Below are 19,063 nucleotides of genomic sequence, written 5' to 3'. Positions count from 1 at the left end.
CCACGGTTTGAGTACTACCTTTACGAAGGAGACGTCACGCATCATATGATTGGTGTAAAACACGTGCGAAGTAAAAATCTGCACTGCCCAAAGGCTCACTCGCTGGCACACAAGAGTACCCAAAAAGTCATGTCTATGTACCGTCAGGCCGAACGCAACCAAAGAGCACCTGAGTGGTCCCCATCCTTTATTTATAGCGCCACCTTCTGTAACCCTCCAGCAACGCAGCTACACTGCGCATGTGTCATAGTCCGTAGGTCAAGACCGTGTCCCAGCCTTCATTTAACAGGCCTTGTACCAATGTGAGCCATATTTTTTATCACAAGCCAATCAGAGCATATCGGGCTTTTTGGGAGGGGGGCTTAAGGAAACAGGCGCTGAGACGGAGCATTTCAGACAGCTGGTGTATACGGGTATATTCAGATAGACAGTATGAGAAAAATATATATATGTTTTTAACATAAAAGCATGCAAACATGTTCTAGCAGAAAACCAAAACACAATATTGAACCAGAAAATAAGAATATGTCCCCTTTAAAGTTATGTCTGCTTAGTAAAAACACAATAGTAAATCTTACTTATCCAGAAATTTGTGTGATTAGGATTTGAGAATGAAATTTGGGTATTTTGTTATCCATGAATACATTCACACAGATCAGCCGTATGTTAACCTGTGTTTAGGTGGAGGAATGACGGGAGAGCCATGATGCTGCGGCAACTTGGGGCCAAACCCCGGCGACAAGTCTTTCGGGGAGCCGGTTACCTGTATCACGCTCAATGCTCCTCCTGCCTTTCCACGACGGAGGAACTTTTCTTAGACGCCGCAGAATACGGCAACGCTCCTGAAGTGAGGCGGATGCTCGAGGAGCTGCCGGAGCTCGACGTCAACTGCGTGAACTACATGGGCCAGAATGCACTGCAGCTGGCGGTTGCCAATGAGCATTTAGAGGTGACTAAGCTCCTACTTAGGAAGAAGGACCTCTCTAGAATAGGAGATGCCTTGCTGTTAGCCATCAGTAAAGGCTACATCCGTATAGTGGACGCCATACTGAGCCACCAGGCCTTTGCAGACGGAGAGAGGCTGACCAACAGACCCAGCCAGGCGGACACACACGATGACTTCTTTGCCTACGACGAGGACGGCACGCGTTTCTCCCAAGACATCACGCCAATCATCCTGGCCTCCCAGTGCCACGAGTACGAAATCGTGCATATACTTCTCATGAAGGGGGCCCACGTGGAGCGGCCCCATGACTACTTCTGCCAGTGCAGGACCTGCGGCGAGCAGCAGAGGCGTGACTCGTTCAGCCACTCGCAATCCCGCATCAACGCGTATAAATGTCTGGCCAGCCCGGCATATCTGTCCCTCTCCAATGAAGACCCAGTGATGGCGGCTCTGGAGCTGAGCAACGAGCTCGCAGTACTGGCCAACATTGAGAAGGAGTTCAAGGTACTTAGTTCAATGTACCTTATTTCATATTCAAATTACAGTGACAATAGCTGTACATCATGTCGATCAAAAGAAAATGACTGGATTTGAGGTTTGTTTTTGTGGTATATGAATAAGGAGATGTTGCCTTTGTCTGTTATAGAATGACTACAAGAAGCTATCCATGCAGTGCAAAGACTTTGTGGTGGGAGTCCTGGACTTGTGTCGAAACACAGAGGAAGTGGAGGCCATCTTAAATGGGGACAGTGAATCATGTCAAAGCTCTGAGACCTTGGGCAGACAAAACCTTATCAGGTTAAAACTTGCAATAAAATATGAAGTTAAAAAGGTAAGCATGTGAGAATTAAAAAAAGGATTAGAATTGATGCATTTAACCTTGTGTTTTCTTCTGTGTCCTTAAATAATCCTTCTCCCTTGCTCTCCATCTCTCTCTCTCTCACACACACACACACACACACACACACCAAACACACACACTGTCAACGGGGAAGTTCGTGGCACATCCAAACTGCCAACAGCAACTCCTCTCCATCTGGTACGAAAATTTATCGGGACTACGTCAGCAAACCACAGCAGTTAAAAATCTTCTTGTCCTCGGTGTGGCTGCTGGGTTGCCCGTTCTGTCCTTTATTTACTGGATAGCCCCATCGAGTAAGGTAAGTTCCTTAAAAAAGCCGTACATGGTTTCAACTTAAAGGGGGAAATTCTGCGCCTTTAATGTGGTTATCTAATCAGTGTGTAGATGTTAAATGATTTGAAGCAGTGAAGTCCTTACTGCCTGCTATACAGTATTAAGTCAGAAATTGGAGTTCGCAGCTGCAAAGTCTTTTGTACTTCCTGCACCCAGCGCCATTATTTGACGTGACAGGGACTTAGTTGGTGGTAGGAAGAGCTGCAGGCTGCCATCTCAGCTCGGATGTCTTTTTGGCAGCTAGGGGGCGCACAAAAACAGAACTACTTTGTTTTGGTTGACTCAAATATGCAGCCGTATGAAATCGAGCCCAACGCGTTCTCATTCAAACCCGTAGCATTCTGACGCTGTGTCAGACCCTTTGGCGTTGACTTTCTAACAAACTGGGTAGCGCAGCGAAAAACACATGCTTAGGTTTTGGCAACAAAACCAATTAGTTAGGTTTACGAAAAAACATCATGGCTGGGCGTAACATAACTACGTAAGGTATGTTAACCTTAAACAACGTAATAGAAGTACAGAAAACTGGTCACAAACACTTTCAGGGACAGGGACAGGAACACCGGCCTCCTGATTAAAAGTCCTGTGTTTGTTTGACACTCCCTTGGATTATCTATCCGGCTTCTGCTGCGCACATTTCAAAGTGTTCTTGAGCAAGACGCTAAACCCCAAGCTGCTCCCCGGGCGCTTCCCAGCAGCCCACTGCTCCTAAATGCTTAGGATGGGTTAAACGCAGAGGTCAATATTCATGTATATGCATGTGACATTGACATTTTTTTAAGTTTCGGTCAATACAGCACTCACTGAGGAATTTATTGCTTCTATTGACTACATCCACCACCAACACTAATTGGACATCCACATAAAAGGGCCCATATTTCCCCTTTAATAGTTTGGTTCTGCATTCATTCAACACTTTCAACGCGTTTAACAGAGCTAAAATAAAAAATGTCTGCTGGACGTTTAAATAGGCCAATGTTGCTAACACATTAGCCATAAAAACGTTATAAGGCAATAATATGTCGTGGCTGTTTTTGGGGTTTGTCAGCTTGTTGTGGAGCTGCAAGATAAATTAAGTCTTAACAAACTTCAGTAGCCGGTAACGTGATGTCTGAAAGCTCTCTCAGAGCCATGATTTGGATGTCTGCTTTATATACTGTTGTTTATGATGCTGCCATCTGCTTTATAGAAGACTGTTTCATGTTTTGTTCTGACGTTTTGAATTAATCTCTGACTGTGTGCAAAGCCGATATGCTGTCAGAGGCTGTAAAATAATTGAGTGCAGCTCAAAATCATGTTTGTTCTGTTTGCCATTCTCCGATTTCTCTGCCAGTTGGGGAAACTCATGTGTGGACCTTTCCTGAAGTTCGTGGCCCATGCAGCCTCCTTCATGATGTTTCTTTGCCTGCTGGTCCTGAACGCGGCAGATCGTTTCGGGGGAACATCGCTGCTGCCCAACATGACCACCCACGACCACCCCTCACAACTGTTCCGTATGAAGACCACCTCTTTCACCTGGATGGAGATTCTCATCATATCCTGGGTCATAGGTCAGGAGCATAAAAACCCCATTCCCCACACACACAGACACCATATCCCATGCCCACTCTTTCACAACTGCTAGCTGTTGAAACCTTTTCTATGATGTTAGTGTATATTTTTCGTTATGGTAATTTATTCCTCTCCCATCTTTCTGACACTCCCACACTTTTACAATTACACCACTCAGCTGTACGCGCAGGGTCAAGGATATGACATGTCATTGATCACTAAATCTCCAAACATCTATCATGCACGGAAATTGCCCCTCATAGATAATGATGTATTCCTACCACGTGTGCCACAATAAATCAGACCGGTAAAGACTTTCCAAAGATGAAAAAAATGGCAAGGTGACACTTTCACTTATCTTTGCAGGCGAGGCTTTGGAGCCATTTATCACTCTCGCTTTGCCAGTGTACAGCGGCAGTAAACTCGATGTGATTTGACTAGCAATTCACGTAATCATGTTTGTATGTCTTCACATCACATCAGCCATTATTTCATTTGAGAGAGAAGCAGTGTGACCGTAGACCAAATGTGTGATTTCCTTTGTTTATTCCTACAGGGAAGATCTGGGAAGAATGTAAAGATATTTGGTCGCAGGACATCCGGGAATACATCTCAGAACCCTGGAACCTTCTTGACTTTAGTATTTTGACCATTTTCATGACCTCTTTCATCGCCAGATTAATGGCTTTCTGGCATGCATATGCTGCCCAGTGTTATGTTGACAAGCACCACACTGACCTGTTCAACATGACCTTGCCCTTTGAGATACAGTACTTCCAGCTGGGTAAGTGTTTACCAAAGAACACACTATTATTATAAGTAGTAATGTTTCAGTAGATTGTTTTTATACATATCAAACATTTTTATTTAAGAGGATCTCTTGATTCAAACTCTTAATTTCTCCCCCATAATGTTAGGCAGTGAACAAACAAATCATAATATAAATTTGTCCAACAAGTTGTGTATGGTATCATCACAGCCTTTTCCCACTACTTGATTTTCCGGCTACTTCATCATCAAAATACCCTAAATGTTAGTCCCTGTATGAGTTCTATAGGTAAGGTAGTGATCTAAATGGAGTGAAAGTTCACAGCATGAAAACCGTCACATTCAGCGTCTGTCTATTTTCAGCCCGGATCAACTGGATGCCCTCAGACCCGCAGCTTATTTCCGAGGGCCTCTACGCAATCGCAGTTGTGCTCAGTTTCTCCCGCATTGCATACATCCTGCCCGCCAATGAGAGCTTCGGGCCGTTGCAGATCTCTCTGGGAAGAACAGTAAAAGACATCTTTAAGTTCATGGTGATTTTCATCACGGTTTTCGTGGCTTTCATGGTGGGAATGTTCAATCTGTACTCGTACTACCTCGGAGCCAAGCACAACGATGCCTTCACAACGTGAGTGTTGCCTGAAAAATCTTTGAAAATGTTCTAAATGTTTTCCAATTGGTGCCTTTGGATACACTCTGTGTCGAATTATAATGCCGTAATTGGTTGCACTACACATATTTAATTCTTGTTTCTCTGTTCCTCCAGGCTCGAAGAGAGTTTTAAAACGTTGTTTTGGGCCATCTTCGGCTTGTCGGAAGTGAAGTCAGTGGTCATTAACATCGACCATAAGTTCATTGAGAATATAGGCTATGTTCTGTACGGGGTGTACAACATCATCATGGTGACCGTCTTGCTCAATATGCTTATTGCCATGTTCAACAGCTCCTTCCAGGAAATAGAGGTACGTCTTAACAATCCATAAATAAGTATTCATTTTTGTGACTCAAACACTAGTCGTGATGATAATGACCATTTTGTTGTAGGACCATAATAATAATTAGAATTTAATTTCAACAGGTGTTATGATTTACTGCTGATTTATGCCAACGTTTCACGTTTCAGTTCAGTTTTGTGCACGTGCCGTATTTGGCTTACACAGCAGTATTGCAGATTTAATGATGAAGTGTAAATTAGATGATGGATGTTGCACAATACAAATGCAATCTGCAAAACTTCCTGTTGCTCGACAAATGTTTCCCCTGGCTCTTACCTTAGTTCTTACCGTTTCCTCTCTGCGGGCGCAGGATGACTCTGATGTTGAGTGGAAGTTTGCCAGAGCAAAGCTCTGGTTCTCGTACTTCGAGCACGGTGGGACCCTGCCTGTCCCCTTCAACCTGGTGCCCAGCCCCACGGCTGTCATTTCCCTCTTGCTGGGGATAAAGGAATTTCTCTGGGATGCACCTAAAGGCAAAAGCCAAGAAAATTCAAACGACGAGATGGAGCTTAACAAGGTGAGGCATCCGCTGTTGACACAGATGATAATTCAAGCAATGAAAAGACCAAAATCCTTTTGGTGGATGGAATTGAATGGCTGTAATATGTCATTTGTCTGGTAAAAGATCTACAAGGCCCTCTTGTGTCACATTTAGAAGTTGCAGGTGTGAGACATGATTTAAAGGTGCTTCTTCTTCTTCTTTATTGTTGTTGTTTCTATTGTTAGCTGAGGCAACAAGAAGATCCGCGTGTGGAAGCATCGCTTTGTCCAACCCGTCACCAAGTAAAGCAATGTTTCCCTAATAATGAGTAACCTGTTAATAACTGAGCTGTTGAGTCTTAGACATAGTATATCTAGAGGACACTTTTAGGTACTAAAAAATGAGTTGCTGTATAAAATCAGTCAAAAACATATTTAATAATCAAACATGCTCGTTAAACAAGTTGGCAGCTGTTTTTTTACATTTTATTAACAATTACCTCATCGGATTAAGACTGAAATCCTCTGTTCCTAATCACAGACTATAATGAATCGCCTCATCAAAAGATACATCTTAAAAGCACAGCGAGATAGAGACAATGATGAAATAAATGAAGGTGAGTTCAACAGATTTTCTGGATAAAGTGCTTTTTCTGGTCCGGATCACAGAATTACGATTTACGCTGCTCCACTTACTGTCAAACAGGTGAACTGAGGGAGATCAAACAGGACATCTCCAGTCTCCGCTACGAGCTGCTGGAGAGGGCGAACCACGACACGGAGATGCTGGCCAAGCTCATCAGCCAACTGGGAGAAGTCATGTATGTTCGGCAGAGAGAAGAGAAGAATGAGCTGGCTGTACGGTCTTAAAAACTTTTAAAAAACAATTAGAGATGTATTTACATGACACGCTGCACATTAATGAGGCATTTCAGTCAAAGGGACATTAGCCACAGACATATTGTTGGACACAAACAACTGATGAAAATGGATATTTTCTATTTCAAAAATGGTTGAAATCTTTGATTTTTTTCACCCCGAGTATAAATGTATCTACCTTTGAGAAGGGAACTCATCGAATTCTCCTTGTCCCTGTGTCTGTTCAGTTAATCACATAGTGGCACTAATGGATTTTTTTTTATCTTGCTACACAAATATGCACTAATGACTGCTAACATATGTTGGGGCTGCCGGCTAGCAGCTGTGTATGTGGTTTGATGTTGAGGCGATCCTTTTCCATCTGGAGGAGAAAAGCCATTCAGATAAATAAACACACGTTTGGATGTGTCAGGTTCATAAGTCAGACGTAACATACAAATAAATGAAGGTTTATTGATAATTACTGCCCTCATGTTATAAGCGGTACTTTAAAATCAATCAACATTTTTTCATACAGGACATTAGCTTTAGATTTTTTTAATGTGTGTTTAATTAGAATATTGATCACTTAACCATAATATAATAAAAATGTGTTGATTATCTTCATGTCATGGAATACAGAGCATTATGGGTTTTTAAAAAACATTGCAGCAGACGGGTCTCTCTCTCTCTCTCCCTCCCTTCCTGTGAAGCGAAGCAAGACAAATGTCTGAGAACAGTCTGACCTGTCAGGTAGACAAACAGCTCACCTCCATCTACATTCCACCAGGAGTGTAAATGCTAAAACCACATTCAAGTCCCTGAACAGATACTGTGAAGCATTTATACCGAGGTAAACTAAGGCACAACAGTAACACTGATAAAAAAACAATCACACATACTGCCTATAAGATGAACATTGTGGGGCCACAAAAATGCATTTACCATTAAGTGTCTGCAATATTAGAAATGTGATTAAAAACGTACCAGAAGATGGTGGTTGCAGAAGAATTGAAGTGTGGTGGTCACCAGGAGCGTCACATTAACAGATTGGAAGTTGGCCAATACAGCATTTAAAGAACACATCATGTAGATTTGAATGTGAAACAGCTATCCAAGAGTTATGTCAGGCCTCAGCATGAGAATCCCCTCTGATACTGTCAGACGACTGACGTGGGTCGGAATCAGGGCCAAGGCCTATGTGTGCATCATAGGTGCATGAATCAGCAACAGCCGCACTCAGCTGATTAAATCCAATAGTAAAAGCCGTCTTTGTTATCCAGCCGAGATTACAGAAATATAAATGAGATGAGTACAGAGGCGGTTAGAGGGGCAATGTGCTTAAGAAATGTAGAGGATCTCAATACAGAAGATGCATTGGTGTAGTCTTCACTTTATCAAAGGCTGTTCACGTGCCAAAAAAACAACAACTCTTGAACTGAGAACTTTAGAAGCAACTTTAAAAAGGTGCAAATGTGCCAAATGGAAAATATCTGACATGGAAACATTAAGAATGATCCTTCTTAAGAATTAAATTCCTATTGTCATTGACTTTATTACTCTCCATTGACTTAACTGAGGCCTAATTGAACAGCTCGCTGTCACTTAGATTGAAGATCTCCCAAAATGGAATGGATTTTGTCCTCTGATTCTTCCATCTGTTTTTTTGTTACACACAAACCCTATTCTCATGGCTGAAAGAGATATTACTCATCCATAAGAAGGAAATATATTTATATATACGTATACTAATATTGACAACATAATATTGGGTCTTGACCCTCAGCAGGGCTGGTAAGCATGACTAAGGAGTTTTTGGAATAATGATTAACTTAGTGAAAGCATTGTGGTGTCATCTTTCAAAAGCAAACTAGTCTCAATATTTGGTCATTTGGCCCAAAATATCGTCACGTTGTATCTCAGTCATGACCAGTAGGGTGGAGACTAAAGGCCCTTGACATTGAAGTGGTCTCCTCTCCTCATTGGCTGGCTATTTTACTGTCGGTCTGATGTGACTCCATACATCTGCAGAAGGCTCTGCATTGATTCTTTACCTAACATCTTTCGGAGGAATGGCTGTGGACTCTGAATGAGGAAAGCTGTTGGAAATCTGTGAAAAGGGAAAAGAACACCCACAATCAGAACAACTTGTAATTTACTTAAACATGCCACATTTATTTTTTGAAAGTGTTCATAATTGCGCACTTTTAAACCCTTACAATAAACGCGCAGGCTAAACAACTTGTCTTCGCTTTCCTGGACGGAACAGACTCCCATGTGAAAGACAGACGTGGTCACAGCCTTCTGTCGACGGGGAGGAGGATTACAGGAAAGACAGAGCAACAGTTTATCACACAGCGTCCAACCATCAGGCGCACTTCAGTCTCTGCTGCGCACTTGGCGGTTCAGAAAATGGAAAATAAAATAAACGGAAGGATGAGCAACATCAGCCCCTCGATCGCCGACTCCAGCGACGCGAGAGTAAGTGACATGATTGAATCCGGCTTCATTAATGCTAAAGTATCTAACGAGTCACAGTCTCCAACTTGCATGTCCTCCACCGCGCGTAATTTTGGAAACGTCGGCGCGCTGTTCCACGGTTTGAATTCGAGGAGCGACGGCGCAGTTTTCAAAGACTGCCCCATGCTCGATGCTTCACCCGCTGTAAAACAGTTTTTCGACCGCGGTGGCGGTGAATATCTGAAGTGTGACGGCGTGCCGTGGGAGGATTTTGCAAAAGTTCAGAGGACGAACGTGGCCGCATCCGAAAGTTTGCCAGGCAGGAGTTTAAGCCTCTCCTCGACCACCGGAGCGTTTAAGTTCATCAAGGATGAGAAGGAGCCCTCTGTGATTATGGACACCCCCTGTCCCAACTTCGATCCATCATCGGAGATACCGGTCCTCGACACCTGTTGCGACTCCGACGGGAAGCTGATGCTGAGTGACGGGGAGACGACGGGCTTCACGCCGGCTGCCGCGGGTCCTCGACCGGTGCTGGAGGGATCTCCGAACTTCCTGCTCGACCTGAGCCAGTCGGAGCAGCTACCGGCGCTCGGCCAGGTGAGGACCGACTCCAGGTCCGGGAAGGCCGTCATCAACTTTGACGCCGACACGAACATGGGCCAGCAGCTGACGGTGTACAAGAGCGAAGTCCCCCGTTGGCAGACGCAGACGTCTCCGGCTGAGGCCCAGTACTGGTGTCAGTCCGCGGGGGTGACCGAGGACCTGTTCGCGCACGGCAGCTACGATGGGGATGGGAACCGGAACCAGAACCAGAACCAGAACCAGAACCAGGTCCAGACCCTGGCTCACAGGAACCTAACACCTTTCTCTGCATTCCCCGGGTAATGACTTCATTAATGTAAACGTTCCCCGTGATGTTACATCTGAACTGTTTAATTAACAACGAGTCCCCCATAACGTTCGAATAGAAGTGTGTAATGAGAGTGAACCTTTATTAAGAGATAGAAAAGACTTAATACATTCATGATCAGACATCATTAACGTGTTGATTTGCCTTAATTGCCGCTCATAAGTCAGTCCACTTCTGAGTCAGATAAAATGGAACTAAACTAACTTTAGACTACGAGTCAGCTTCATCTTATTTCTCTTTATCTAAACTCATATTCATCCAAGGGTTAAACAAGCCACTCGTTAATATAACTGTAGCTTCATTAAAGTTCTTGCCTTACATCCAATGAGGATCAAACTCAGATGATTCACCCCTTAATGTGACCTATTCAATGTACAGTACTGTACAGTTCATCTACACGTAAAGACGTTTAAGCTTAGATCAACTTAATATTAAGGTTTGAGACCAAGGTGTTCTGCTATAAGTCAGAATGGACCTATCTGCAGTTTTTGTATAATAAAAGAAGAGTTCATCAATGTATGTTTCTTCTTTTTTTCCCAGTATGCCACCTCAGAGACTGTGTGTGATCTGTAGTGATGAGGCATCTGGTTGCCACTATGGAGTCTTAACCTGCGGGAGCTGCAAAGTCTTTTTTAAGAGAGCAGTTGAAGGTGAGGGAACTAAGCCTGCTTTTGGAAAATGTTATGTTCTATCAACCAAATCATTTTAAGCGCACATTCTACAATTTTCCTGGCCACATATTTATTGTATTGGGATTGTTATGAAAGGTAATAAACCCAATAGCTACAGCAGACAGTTTAACTGCTTTTTTTTTTCCCAGAATGTGTTCTATTTCAAGAAGCCTTTTAACATCTGTCCGGTGACAGCTGATCAAACATCCCTGTTGTAACAGCCCTACCCCTTTGTTTTTTCATTTCCCTACTCCGATCTACACTGAGACAGTTGACTTATTTGTTCTGTTGGTGCATGTGTAGTTTCATTCCCACTGTTATATGTTAACATACTACGTTATACATGCTCTATAATGTATAAGACTTGAATATTAGGGTGCCTGCAAATGAAAATGTGCCTCCTATGATAACCCCCCTCTCCCCCCGTGGATCAGTGGGCATTGTTCCCAATAAAATAAAATAAAAGATAAAAAGGAATGCATAAAATACACTATTGTTAATCTCTTAGGAGTCTACAGTGAATGCTGTATCACACTAAAAGGGAGTTGCCACATCAAATGTGACTGACCTTCTATGGTAGTTCTTAAAAGGTCACTAGCAACAGTATCAGATTGGCCAGCGTTCACTGTGTTCTTCGTCTCGGACTTGTTTTTTCTCGTTATCTCGCAAGGCGAGATAGAGAAGAGTCACTCTGTCTCACCGCGGCTGTGTCACTCTGTCCTCACAGCCTCACTTTTATCTAATTTCCTTCTTCAGATCTCTCCTCAGAGCGCCGCCTCAGCGGGTGATGGAGAGGCCATGTTAATAGTCAAGAGCCCCTCGACACTTCTCCCGCCCCTCTCGTTATGTGCCTCTCCTCTACGATACACATTTGAAAATGAAGTGCTTGTTTAAAATTGTGTGCGTTGTCTCTACCCTTTCCCGCTCAACAGGCCATCACAGCTATCTCTGTGCTGGGCGAAATGACTGCATTGTGGACAAAATTCGGCGGAAAAATTGCCCCTCGTGCCGCCTCCGAAACTGCTACCAGGCGGGAATGATGCTCGGAGGTAACCATTTGGTTGGGCTGCTTTTTGCACGCCGACATGCAGCTAATGCACCCATATGCGGAAATAGAACTGATTGGTTATGTAACACCGACTCTTCAAGATTAGCGTCAAAGAGAGTGGTTCAAAGTGCTCGCATCAGAAAGACAATAATGAGTTAGAATTAAACAGGATCCTCTCGCAACGCGTGATTTCACTTGGCATTGATGGAGAAAGCTTTGTGATTTGTTATCATCCAATCTAACCGAGCCTTGCACTCATGTCACAGGCAGGAAGCTGAAGCGTTTCGGGGCCTTGAAAGCCTTGGGTTTCACCCCGTCCCTGATGTTCCAGTCCCACTTGGCCATGTCCAGCGACAACCAGTCCTTGACCTCCATGTCCATACCGGGCATCCGTGAGGTGCAACTCTCCCAACAGATCCTCAATATCCTGGAAAACATCGAACCGGAGACCGTGTACTCCGGTTATGACAGCAGCCAGTCCGAGGGTCCGCATATTCTGCTCAACAGCCTCAACAGGCTGTGTGAGACGCAGCTGCTGTGGATCGTCAAGTGGTCCAAGTCCCTGCCAGGTAACGGCTCTCTGCAGCTCAGGGTCGGCACAGTTGTCGCCATGGGGAACCACCGGCAGCACTCGCCGAAGGTCTCAGACTGAAACGCTGGCTGAGATAGAAGGCTATAATCACTGGTTAAGAGAGACGTGATTCCAAGTGATGTAAAAAAGCATTTGTTTGTAACAGGAAATGGTCAAATTAAAGATTTTCGGAAAGCTAAAAACTAAATAATACTACTGGTAAACCAATGTGATGCACCAATGGTGCACAGATGTTATTACAGGTTACATCTACTATGACAGAATATATCAAAATGAACTCTATATGAATAAAGATACATTTTCTTTTCTTTCTTAGGGTTTCGTAATCTTCACATCTCTGACCAGATGACCCTCATCCAGTACTCGTGGACGAACCTGATGGTGTTCTCTCTTGGATGGCGCTCCTTTCAGAACGTCACCAGTGAATATTTATACTTTGCACCTGATCTGGTTCTTAGTCAGTAAGTCACCATCATCACACGGGGCAATTTCAGTTGGCTTTTCATCCCTGATGATTTCGAGTTACAGTTGTTTATTCACAAAGCAGTGATTTTGGATAAAAAAAATTAAAAAAGAGGCTCTAGGTTTGTCAGAAACATGAACCATTTTTTGTTTGTTTTTTCCATCAGGGAGCAAATGAGGAGATCTCCGATTTACGACCTCTGCCTGGCAATACAGTTCATCCCCCAAGAGTTTGCTAATCTCCAAGTGACCCGCGAGGAATTTCTCTGCATGAAAGCCATAATATTACTCAACACAGGTGAAGCAGACTCAAGATGGCTCACTTTTCACTTTGTGTTGAACCTTCTTGTTTGAATTAACAGCAAACCGCCGTATGTTGCAAACAAGAGATGCGAAGCTTTGATGATCATCTACTGGAGAGCTGCTCAATAAAGGGAGTGTTTCACGGGCGACTGGACCGTGGCCAGATTTATGGAGCAGCTGCTATCAAGTCCTAGTTTTACACAGACTGAAAAACATTGTTTTTAACAGCAGCACGTTACCTCTAAAAAACGGCCGTTGTTGTTGCATTTCCATAGTGTTTGTTGAGCTTTCTTCTCTACATTTGAAAGTGCAGAGTAAATATAAGTGTCCTCTCTGTTTCCAGTGCCTCTTGAGGGACTCAAAAGTCAGGCAGCTTTTGAAGACATGAGACAAAACTACATCCGGGAGCTGACCAAGGCCATCCACATGAGGGAGAAGGGCTTGGTGGCGAGCTCACAGCGATTCTACCACCTCACCAAGCTGATGGACGCCATGCACGATGTACGCTCCCCCGTAGATCCGAGTACAGCAGCATTGACCCACGTCTTAATCTAACTGCTACTTTAATGAGTACCAAGACAAACATGAATGTCTCCTTTTCTTCTCCCCCCCCTGACAGATAGTGAAAAAGGTCAACCTGTTCTGTCTGAGCACCTTCATCCAGGCAGACGCCATGAGAGTGGAGTTTCCGGAGATGATGTCAGAGGTCATTGCCTCCCAGCTTCCCAAAGTCCTGGCGGGCATGGTGAGGCCCCTGGTGTTCCACACCAAGTGATGAAACCAACGCACACGTCACAAATCTGCGGAGACATCTCGTGCCTTGGTTATCCGCCCCACAATTACTGGATTCTTTATAGCCTTCAAATATTGTAGTCAGTCATCCATACTTTCCCAAACGGCCTCTAATGGTCTGTATGGGTGAAACACGTTCCTTCAAAATATAGTTTTCAGTACAGAGCTATCTTGAATATTATGAATTTGGAAGCACTAGTCAATGAATCTCCTCTGTTTAATTCTGGTGTATCCAACCGTTCCCGTCCTACCGCTTGTGTATAGATGGTACAAACTAGCTGATAAAAGTAGGTTTTGAGAACCACTAGATGATATTTTTGTACAGAAGCTGACAAAATAAAATAGAAAAATACAAAGAAAAAGGTCAAATATTCATTGTTCTCAGCACCATTTGATGCAGGAGACACTGAAACCTGCCACTAATACAATTATTTTAGGGTGACTCACTGCACCAACTTCAGGGAGGAGAAACTGGGAAGATATATGTAAAAATATTTGATTAAAAAAAAAAAAAACATTTGTTATTTTCATTTTAGAACGAGAGATTTGAAGTGAGTGCAAAAAAAAAAAAAGTTTTCAAAAATCCCCATTTCACAGTGAAAACCTTTAAAATGTCTGGATTAGCAAATAAAAATAAATCATTTCTTTCTCCTTGCCCACATGGTATTACTCAAAGAACTAAAACCCAGTTCATATGTTTTTGAGCTGTACAGACAGCACAAATAAATGTGACCATATATATATATATATATATATATATATATATATATAGCTTCCCTGGTGGAAGTAATAGAAACGTGTAATTAAATACATTTTCATGTCATACTAGAGAACTGTATCATATCACAGTATAATCTCAGATAAAAAAAACAAACAACCATCACAAAGTAGGGGCACAAAGAGACAACTGTATTTTACATTGCAAATGTTAACACACTCACAATATATTCTCACTATTCAGCCTGTTTTACATGTTGAACTTAAGAGTGTCTCACTGCAGTGAAACTCACTAAGTGTGACAAAGAATTTGGACCATAGTTCTAATAAATCACGCTGTTTATTTATAGACATGTTTATGCACCGTTAAGATACAGTAGATGATTAGCAAGGAAACAAGCTTGCCATATATATATATATATATAAAAAAGGATGGCAAATGTTACATATTTAGGATATGAATATCACTTCCCCTACACATTCAGACTGTAGGGGAGTATTATTCCAGCATGAATGCTCAAGGTCGCCGCGCACTCTTAAATATGTAAATAGAAGGAACATCATGATCCTGGCTAGTGCCAGATTTCAAAAGCTTTCCCCCCCAAAGACATTTTCATCCACCAAAGAAAGTCAATAGTAAATCTTCAGTTTATAACTGAAGAGCAGAAGTGTTGCTGATTCTTTTCAGCTTGTTTTCTGAAATAGTATCACTGAAGTTAACTCTTTTCTTTCCATAATCATGGACTTTGTACTTCGGAAATGTTGTGACAGTAATATAAAAATGAAATATGAAATGGTATCTTTAACACAATCTAATCTGATACATGTCTAGTTATCATCACTGGTGCACCAGTGTACAGTACCACAAGAGGCATTAAACCTCATGACAATAGCATTCATGGCATTATTATAAAAAACACACACATTGTTTTTACATAGGGCATATATTTGATGTGATCATTTATAGGAATAAACAGTTAAACAAAGTAGATATTTCTTGATTAACAACTACAGAAGAACTCATGAGCATTAATGTACAGTACAGTACCGTGTAGCTAACCAGAAAGTGCTGCAGCAGTGAGCAGGTTCAGTGGATGAACAACGATCACGGGCCACAAACAGGAACGTTAAGGTGCAAAGCCATTCTGCTTCTTCTCTTACATTCTAATATATTAGATTAGCATCACTATTTCAAATCACAGTTTGTTTACACTACGGCTAATAGAGAATGTTTAGAAAACTTGCAAAACTTCCATTGATGAAAAGGAAAGCGTTCTGTCGATACAATGGGAAAGTTAAAAGATAATATTTTTCTGAGAATAAAACTTGTGAAATTGATTGTGATTGTTTGGTGATTCTGTAGGCGAATGCTGGGATTAAAAACATCAGTGCAGTCGACGGGTAATATATCTTCATCTAACAACAATGTCATACCTATTTCATCTGAAACCTTGTGAACCTCTGCAGATTCCCCAAACATGTCATAATGAAGTCATTACATTGGGGGGGGGGTACATTTTTGGGGATTTCTAGCTCTGTTAAAGCTAAAGCAACTACTGCCCTGCTTGGTATCTGCAGAAACGTCAGCTACCAGCAATGATAGGAACATTACAACAATCAGCCACATCGTGTATTGTCCCTTTTTTCTGTTCTTCATGGATGCCATGAAAAAAGATGCAATGTTTACCAGCTTGTTAGAGGAAGACGGCATAGTTCTCAGGGATCAAACCTGTTTTCCCCTCGTATGTTGCTTGGAGCCAGCCCGGTTCAACAGAGGCGTAGACTACGGGACAAAAAGAGAGACGATGCTGAAATTGACTCTTGGTCTGATTAGAATCACTGAGCCTGTATTTGGTTACACTATTTCCCAGACTTAGTGAATGGCGGCAAAAAAAGGAAAAAGACGCTATTAGGCAGAACAAAATAAACATGTAAGGCAGATTGAAAAGACTCTGGGTCAGCCTGCTCTTTGAATTCAGTCCCTACGGAGTATTTTAGCAAGCATGAAGGCATGGATCGCCCTCGCTTAATCACTCACATTCAGTAGAAGCCATAAGAACAACAAGGTTAATTGTTGCTCGGATGCACCGCGATGAAGAGGATGAGCTTTAAAAAAAACAATCTGGCAGAGATCTGCTGAGTAAGCATGTGGAGAAAACCGGCGCGTTAATGCCGAGAGGAATAAAAGTACTCTGCCTGCTGGTAAGTGGAGGGGAGCGTTTGTTGACGTTTCTTAGCGTTAGGCTGCTTGGCTCTGCTGCCTACGTCAACGGACGGGGAACAGACACTGGAGCCTTCCATCACTAGGTTACAGTGACCTGTCGGCATTGGTTGTGGGCCAAGTCATTGTCCTCTTGGAAACGGCAAGAAGCAATAAAAAATACTTCAGCAGTGCATGTGGGAGTGTCAGGCTAAGAGCAAAACGATTGTATGCCTCCACAAAACACTGGGAATTAGCCAAGTCCTTGCTGTGTGCTGCCAGGACACAGCAGACTGTCTGCTGTGTACTCTGTCCAATCAGCCTACAGATGGAGGCTTGTGTGCTGTTGTGGGCACTTCTTGCAGCCTCATCTCGAGCACATAATGTTTGCCTTGCTTGTTGGCGCCGCTTACCGTTTGTGAAGTGCGCCCCCTGGGGGAAGCTGAGCTCGTGGCTGTGCTCGGCCTCGCAGGAATACATCGCCTTGGCGTCTCTGTAACGACAAAAAAAACAAAAAACAGGGGGGGGGGGGGGAAGAGAGTTGAAGAGACGACAGCGGCATCGATTAGGTGACAACTGTTGCAGATGGCGTGATGTAGTACAGTACCGGCCGACCGGAACAGACTGCGGCGATGAGGACGTTTCAAAAAGCAGTGCTCTGGCAGCGACCCTGAAACAAAAAGGGAAAGTTCAGTCCACTTAATTGTATTAATTAAGGGTGAAATAAACAGCTGGTTTGGATATCACGTGATCACATGATCAGGGTAAGTAAAATACTAAAAGTGTTATTTATTGTTGATGTATCACTGTCTATAAAATGCAATGCTGCCACGGAGAGGAATCCTTTCTCTTGCCCCTGCCAGAATTCTTCATTGTTTTTAAATTGAGGTGAAATGCGTAATACGGGAGGTTTCCTTCCTCCGGCGCGGTGCTGAATCGAGTTTAAACCATATAACGAGGCTGCGGTTGACCCCGCGCGCTGCAACCTCTGAGTCAAGGGGATAAAAGGAGCCCAGGGCAGAGCTGGACGAGGTGCTAAGCAAGGAAACTACTCGAGAGACTGTGTGGCTGGCGTCTTAGACACGACGAGTCAAACAATCTATTTGTCCCGGCAGTGCAGACTCTGCTGCTGGGTCACATCAACCCCGGAGCTGGCAGAGCGTAATTAAAGCCAGCTCTCCCACCAGAGAGGAAAAGACATAAATCTCCTCACGCATACTCATCTGATCTTAGAGACCTCTCGATGCTCACTGCTCGTAAACAGACGAAGGAGGAGGCTGATGACTCAGAGGGGAGAGACAGGGAGAGGGAGGGAGACAGAGAGAAATGTTGCTGAACTATTGTCCTCGAGCCTTGTGTTTATTCTCGTGGAGGGACATGAAACTGCACATGAACACATTGCCGTTATATAAACTGTATATACACGAAGGACAGCAGACAACAACTACTTTCATTATCAATTGGTCTGTCTGTTGTTGTTTTGGAACGATCGATGTATCCTTAAGTCTATAATATGACAGGAAATAGTGAATGCCCATTACATTTTCCCAGAGCCGGTTTTCTCAGACAAACCGTACAAAAACCTAATATATATTACATTTATAATGATTAAAAAAAAAGCAGAAAATCCAGCTTGAACCCATTGAATGTTTGGCGTCTTTGCTCAATAGATAACTCAATAATCACAATTGTTGTCTGACAATTGGCTCATCAATGATTACACTAATGCATTCAGCACTGGTTGTTCGGTGAGCAACAATGAAGTAAATGTCGAGATAAGATAAATGTCGAGATAAGACTTCATGGATGGCAGTAAGAGTTCTAATGAATGATTAGCGTTTTAAAAGCCATTACACTGAGCCGGGCCTTTGGTAGCCGTTGCTGACTGAGGCGTCCGTCCTGCTGCGGATCCCTCGTTTTGGGGGAAGGTCTGGGTGCTCCGAGGGCTTCAAACCCTCGTTGGGCTCCAGTGTTGACAGACTTTGGACGGATCCAATGCAGCTTCTGTGGCCTTGAGGGAGACAAAACAAGTAATATGTCTCCTGGTAAAATGACAGAAAGACATTCAAGTTTGATGCTAAAACAGCTCACACACTGCACCAAGTGACTGAA

The 19,063-nt window shown here is 43.2% G+C and overlaps 3 protein-coding genes across 4 annotated transcripts in view; 2 read left to right on the top strand and 1 right to left on the bottom strand.

Annotated features, from left to right (window-relative positions):
• Positions 1 to 676: 676 nt before the first annotated feature.
• Positions 677 to 7,053, top strand: trpc6b (transient receptor potential cation channel, subfamily C, member 6b; the record flags this gene model as incomplete). The annotated part of the gene is made up of 12 exons (XM_079166387.1): positions 677 to 1,450; positions 1,593 to 1,778; positions 1,942 to 2,106; positions 3,475 to 3,691; positions 4,249 to 4,476; positions 4,824 to 5,088; positions 5,227 to 5,422; positions 5,766 to 5,972; positions 6,182 to 6,238; positions 6,477 to 6,552; positions 6,642 to 6,793; positions 7,042 to 7,053. The coding sequence occupies exons 1-12, from the start codon at positions 704 to 706 to the stop codon at positions 7,051 to 7,053; spliced, it is 2,508 nt and encodes an 835-aa protein (XP_079022513.1). The 5' UTR covers positions 677 to 703.
• Positions 7,054 to 9,229: 2,176 nt separating this feature from the next.
• Positions 9,230 to 14,071, top strand: pgr (progesterone receptor; the record flags this gene model as incomplete). Its single annotated transcript, XM_079166386.1, has 8 exons — positions 9,230 to 10,137; positions 10,707 to 10,816; positions 11,770 to 11,886; positions 12,152 to 12,454; positions 12,794 to 12,938; positions 13,107 to 13,237; positions 13,586 to 13,743; positions 13,862 to 14,071. The coding sequence occupies 8 exons, from the start codon at positions 9,230 to 9,232 to the stop codon at positions 14,015 to 14,017; spliced, it is 2,028 nt and encodes a 675-aa protein (XP_079022512.1). The 3' UTR covers positions 14,018 to 14,071.
• Positions 14,072 to 14,853: 782 nt separating this feature from the next.
• Positions 14,854 to 19,063, bottom strand: part of arhgap42b (Rho GTPase activating protein 42b) — a 55,249-nt gene continuing 51,039 nt past the window's right edge. For both annotated transcript variants that reach the window (XM_079165678.1, XM_079165679.1), the window contains 4 exons: positions 18,806 to 18,962; positions 17,559 to 17,621; positions 17,365 to 17,444; positions 14,854 to 16,534 (listed from right to left, as the gene is read on the bottom strand). In XM_079165678.1, coding sequence (XP_079021804.1) covers positions 16,446 to 16,534; positions 17,365 to 17,444; positions 17,559 to 17,621; positions 18,806 to 18,962 — 389 coding nt within the window. In that variant the 3' untranslated portion in view covers positions 14,854 to 16,445. The remainder of the gene's footprint in view (positions 16,535 to 17,364; positions 17,445 to 17,558; positions 17,622 to 18,805; positions 18,963 to 19,063) is intronic.

This window comes from Pholis gunnellus (assembly GCF_910591455.1).
Source record: "Pholis gunnellus genome assembly, chromosome: 9".
In the NCBI taxonomy this organism is placed as follows: domain Eukaryota; kingdom Metazoa; phylum Chordata; class Actinopteri; order Perciformes; family Pholidae; genus Pholis; species Pholis gunnellus.
Note: the sequence above shows the minus strand (reverse complement) of the source record. Positions and strands in the feature narration are given on the sequence as shown.